Raw genomic sequence first — 5949 nt, forward strand, 5'->3', positions numbered from 1 at the left:
CCTCACTGCATTTGGGTCCGATCCTCATACCCCCCATGACACAAAACAGTCCTTTCTGTCTTTAAAACCGAAACAAAGCAGGCAGAAATCCAACAAATCCTGAGGGAAAGGTCTTTTAGAAATTACTGAGGAAGTAATTAAATTACATATTACTCCACCCAATGCAAGGCCTGCTGTGAGAGTGCTGTCAAAATGTTGCAGTTACATTTCCAGATGATCAAACCAAGGCCATGAAACATGATAAATGGAGGGACATATGATGAGAGCTTCTTGTCTAACAAGAAACTAAAAGCTATTGTCAGTTTGAAGTATTCAGAGTGGGCTATCTTTTGTTGAAATAAAAATGGCAGTCAAAACGTGCCAACATCAGCAGCATTTCCTCAGGCTGCAGAGAGTAGCTGAGGGCAGGCTGGGTTGGTATTGCTGGCAGCGCATGGCTGCAGGACTGTGAGAAAAAAGCTAGGAACGCCTTTTTTTCCACTGGGGCATCTGTATTGACAGCACCTTTGGAGGTTCTGTATTTTTAACAAATCCAATGAAAAGACCAAAACCAATAATGTTAGGCCCGCTGCCTCTAGGTAGCTTCTCTGTTCTCTCCCCAGAATCAGGTGTCCAGTTGCCTCTCATCTGCCACAATCAACCCCTGCTTCATATACCCGGTCCTTCCTTCACTCTGAGTCAGATTGTAGATGATAGTCTCGCTCCAGACAAAACCGTTGTCTGCTAGTTCAGCCTACTTGTATGTTTGCCAATTCTGATTCTGTTTCTTGTGCCTCCAGCTGCCATTGTAACCTGACTCCTGCTACCGCTCCACTCCTGACAGACACCCAATCGGAACCACCACCACTGGACCCCGCCACAAGCCTGTTAACCTGCCTCTTTTTGACAGACCTACTTCTTCTTGGAATTCCCCTGACCTGCTTCCCCCATTTGGAAACCTGGACTTTTTACTTGAGTCATTTTAATAAAACCTGTTTAAGTTACACTCTTGGCTCTGCGTCTGTCTGCATTTGGGTTCTGATTATCATTCACATGTAACAAATAATGTGTTAGTCCGTCTCTCAATACTTTCCGAGATCCCAAAAACTTTCCGACATCCCAACCCTGTTTGTATCAGCCACAAGACCCCAAAAAGGACATGCATATATAGTCTTGTTTTTTTAAAAGGCTAAATGATTTGCTAAAACTGATTTTAGCAAGCAAACTGGAAAATGTCCATGTGTTCGGGACTATTTTCAGCTGTAGATTAAGATACATTTGGTGCTCCAGTGAAGGGACATCTCAACCAGTGCAAAAATGTGGCTCATCAATGTGGTGTTATATCAATGGAGGTCCATGACACAGAGTAAGAAGATTTATTAGGCTTTGGTTACACAGACAATACTATGGACAAAAAGCAAGTTAATAAATGAGGGTTGGTAAATAGAAATGACACTTTCATATCAACATGATCCAACTTTATATTTTCCAAATGGTTTCCAAATGGTTTCCAAGTCTAAAAACTATGAATTTGTTGCTAAGCGGATCTAAAACAATATAATAAAATGAATGCTTGCTTATGAGAGATCTTAACGATTCTAGAGTTTAGTTTCTGTAAGCTATGATAATCAAAATTATCCTAATGTTTGTCCTTATTTTAAGGCCTAGCCCACTCATACACAGGTATTTATTCAAACAGTTCTTTCAGGAACAGAGGCATTCAAATGCGTTATGGAGCAATCAATAAGACATTACAGCCTGGTAGGTTTCTGTTAATTACTGTTTTCAGGCTTGGCCAACACGGCTTGAGGGTTTGGGTTATATTGCTGCCTGTAAGCATCAGCAAAGTTTTCTTGTGTGGACGGGATTCTTTTAGAAGGAAGAAAGGAAAACCCCTGTTTACTCATGTATATGTGGACCAGGTCTAAATCACTCTGCAATCAAGCAGCAGCTAACGGCTACATGTGTCAGCAATCATGTTGTTTTGTTTCTGTTACCTGGGGTCATGACATTACATGAGTTCTCCATGTATTTCCTGTCCCGTGCAAAAATAGCTTAAGCTTAAGTTGTATAGGCAACTTTGAAAGATGTTCCAGTTTGAGTTTCCCCCACACCTGCATTCTTATGGTGTTATGAGATACTATCCACAGAGTCAAACCTGCAACTTTACGACCACGGGAGTAGATGGCAGCAATAACTCTTTAATGGTATTGTAATACTTTTAGGAGCACAAAGAGAGAGGGATGAAAATAACCTAGAGACTAATCAGACTAATCCAAACAGCAGCAAAGCCAATAGGATGAGTGAAAAAGGCGTGGAGCTCATTGAGGCATCATCGCCTGAGCACCATCCAAGTCCTGTCTGCTTTACTCTGGTGCTCCATGTGGAGACACATGGGCACTCACAAATCCTTCATACAGAAATGCAAAGACCCAAAGACAAACAGTTAACCTTTATTACTAAGCATCTGTCTTCAAGAGTTTGCATGATAAGAGGAGAAACAACTTAATGTGAAACTCTAAACAACTCTAAAATGGTTAATTGCACTATAGTTTGTTCAAAAACAGATAACTGTTTTTTTCTACTAGATTAAACCACACCGCAAAGTATAGATGGGACTTCCCTGTGAACAGCTAGTGTCTAATAACGACTGCACATCTGGTTTTTAAAAGCGGGGGGTTGTTAGCTCCTGCTTATCAAATATGGTGTGTGCTGAAAATGTATCAGGTTTGAATTGTTACTCAGACAGTCAAACACTGGAAAAACAAACGAGGCTTCAATTTAAGATGGTGTGGTGTATGATGTCCTTAAATAGCATTTGTACAATTGCAGTCACTTTTGTTTCCTGCTAAATTGTGTTTGCGTGTTAAGGCCCATAAATGTGTGCTTGTGTATGTGTTCTTTCAGCACGTTTGTTTATATATTCTCAGATGGTTCACTCACTTGTCAGTGTCGAGGCGCATCTGCTCTCTCCTCTGCCTCCTCAGCTCCATGCGGCGGTCAAAGTCGTCATCCATGATGCCCAAAAGATTACCTCGCTTTCTCACTACAGGACACAATAATGATATTGGAGTGCTAAATTCAGTACACCAAGTCAATCACTCATCAGTTGGTTTATCTTGGATTGCATACTTGATCAACAATTTCACAAGAAGAAACACATGCTTGGTAAACGTTTCTGATTGCTGCAGAATATGGGGAGTATTGCAGTGGGATCTTTCAACCAGACAAATCTCATTTCATCATCATGGTTATTTCCCAGTTATGAGAAGTTTAATACTGAGTTCCAAACCCTCAGAGCAACAAACAAAAACATGCTAAAAAGTAATTCACAATTAGCTTTAGATCAGTAACACATCACAGTTTAGGGGACCACCAAAGACAGCTTCATAACATAGGCAGAAACATAAAAATCTACAGTGCCAGTTGATTTACAATACCTTAGCAGTAGCTCAAGTTTAGTCCATGGACAGCGGTGTCTCCCCTCTCTTCGTATGTCAACCTCTACAGTCTGGTTTATATCTCAGCCCTTCTGCAGCACGAGGAATTCCTGTTTGTTCTTTCAGCAACTTTAACTACCAGAAAAGGCAAAGCCTGCCTCTCTGTTCTCCTCTCTCTTTCTTTCTCAGCCTCCCTCCTCCTCTTCAACCTGACTCCTGCTCTGTCCCTCTGTCTCACTTTCCCCTCCCTGATCTCTGACTTCAGACTCTGCTTCCTTCGGTTTGTCTTGTTTAATCTTGCTTTCTTTCTGACGTGCTGCCGCTTTGTTAGCCACCAAACATGAAATCCATCCTGATTGATCTTAAATCAACAGATAAACAATTTGAGCAACGTGTCAATACAGCATTAGCTTGAAACAACTTGCCAATGAAGTAAAAATCTTTTGATTTTATTTGGCTTTACTAATAAGACACATATGCATAGATTCCTCTGTTGTTTTGAATTCTGCCAGTGAACCAGTCTAACTGAAGATTTAAATCTTTAGCATTGAGCATTTTTACTCAAACCCATTGGCCAGATTCCCATGCACATCTTACCAAACATTTTTTTTTAAACATTTAAGTATGCAGGAGCAGATTTATGCCCTGACCTCGCTTTTTATTCAATGTTATTCTATTTTTACTGTAACTATGCTCCACATAAGGAAATCAGAATAAAAAACTGATTGTATCTGTGTTATAAAGCTGAATGCTCAATACTAATATAACAATAATCTACAGTCTGGTTAACTGGCAGAATTTCAGACAACATAGGGAATCTGTGCATAAGTCTTAGTCTTAGAAATACACCAAAACTGGTTATTATTTGTTCTCTATTGCAAACACTTGTGTGACCATATATACACAGTATAAATATATACATGTTTTCTTGATCAATTTAACCATAAACAAACTACCTAACCTTTTTTGAAAGGATATGTAGGCCCATATATTCACTCGGATACCCAATCCAATTTACAAGACAGCTTCATTTGAATTAGAGATGTTGGGCAGACCTGAAAGCACCACTCATTCATCATAATAATCAGTGAACCCTTAACTCCCTCTACTCTTGTTTAGTGGAGGACTACAAAAACTCCATAACCATCCTCTGACATCAGACATGATGAAGTATGCATGTGAAATTCAGAAATAGATAAAATTTTAATTCTAGTATGAGGCTGCCAAAGTACAAGTCGGTTTCTTCTATGAGTCTACAATTCCGTGTGCATCTACACCAATGAATGTGCAACAACCTAAAGCCTCTAATTAGGGTATAGTGAATCTATATTTTTGCCTGTAGGAGGTCATTACCCCAAAGCGTAGTCGCTGATGACCATAAAATACTTTTTAAATGACTATGTAAAACTCTGGCTATTTAGAAATAAATTATATGCCTAATCTCGAGTGTTCATAGATAAACTCTTAAATAAGTGTGTAAGCGTATAGATGTAGATGCCGTGTCAACTTCTTGGGATGAAGAATTAGCCAGATGATTCAACTTATAGGTTTGAGAAGTGTTGTGTTAACACCTGTAGCCTTGCCAATTCCAAACCATTAAACCCTTTTATCAAATGATCTTTTTTCTTGACCAGCTTGTTTTAAGTATAAAAGGAAGTCTACCAATAACTCCAGCCAACATATACAGTGCATGGGAACACTGAAGTGTGCTTTCAGAAAGTTAAGCAATTCTGTCCCACTCAGAAGAGGAAGGAAAATGAAACATTTGAGTAAATCTGATGAAAATCAATCTCAAGTAATCCTTTTTTAAACTCATATTTATAATATCCCAAATGGTAACAGTTTAGGAAAGGATCAGTTTGGGATTGTGAAAACAAATACCTGCTGCAATGCAGTCCATCAAACACATACAGTACATACAATGGGTGCATTTCTTCTATTATATGTCTGAATAGGGTGATGACTCAAGATCATTTGCATAGTTCAATTATTTCAGTGGATGACTGTTATGTTTTTTGAAGAACAATTGCTGATCAAACTAACCTACATTTTCTTTTACACAGTTACTGTGTAAAGAAATTGAAGGTCTAACCAACTTCCACTTAATAAACTGTGTGCCAAAAGCCATTGTGGTTGCAACTGGTGATGTTTCAAAATTACAGAATGTAGCTTTGCACAACTATTACAAATAGAAAACTTTATTTGTACATAATCCCATCTGAAATATGAAATCAAATTTGTTTAAGGGCCTAAAATATGTCCTTTATTGTAAATCTACTGCATCCATACTGAACCAAGCTTGGCTGGCTATCAATTCTACATCTACACTAAACTCACTGAAAAGGCATCAAACTGTCTTGCCTTATCCGGGTGAACAGGAGGAGAGTCTTCCTGCTGCAGGGCAACACCTAATTAATGGATGGGTCATCCTGAGGAAACATTAGCCCAACGTTTAGTCAGACTTTGATATTTTATGATGGTGGGGAAAGAAAAACACCTTATTTAACACACACACACACACACACACACA

At 39.0% G+C, this 5949-nt stretch overlaps 1 protein-coding gene across 1 annotated transcript in view; it reads right to left on the reverse strand.

The window, feature by feature from the left end:
- The window catches only part of LOC116694747 (caldesmon), a 17551-nt gene extending 13890 nt beyond the window's left edge, over positions 1–3661 (reverse strand). Inside the window, exons 1-2 of the mRNA XM_032524613.1 lie at positions 3420–3661; positions 2923–3025 (exon numbers count right to left, since the gene is read on the reverse strand). Of these exons, the coding sequence (XP_032380504.1) occupies positions 2923–2996 (74 nt within the window). The 5' untranslated portion in view covers positions 2997–3025; positions 3420–3661. The remainder of the gene's footprint in view (positions 1–2922; positions 3026–3419) is intronic.
- Between the last annotated feature and the right edge of the window lie 2288 nt (positions 3662–5949).

The sequence above is a fragment of the Etheostoma spectabile genome, chromosome 8 (genome assembly GCF_008692095.1).
Source record: "Etheostoma spectabile isolate EspeVRDwgs_2016 chromosome 8, UIUC_Espe_1.0, whole genome shotgun sequence".
Classification (NCBI taxonomy): Eukaryota; Metazoa; Chordata; class Actinopteri; order Perciformes; family Percidae; genus Etheostoma; species Etheostoma spectabile.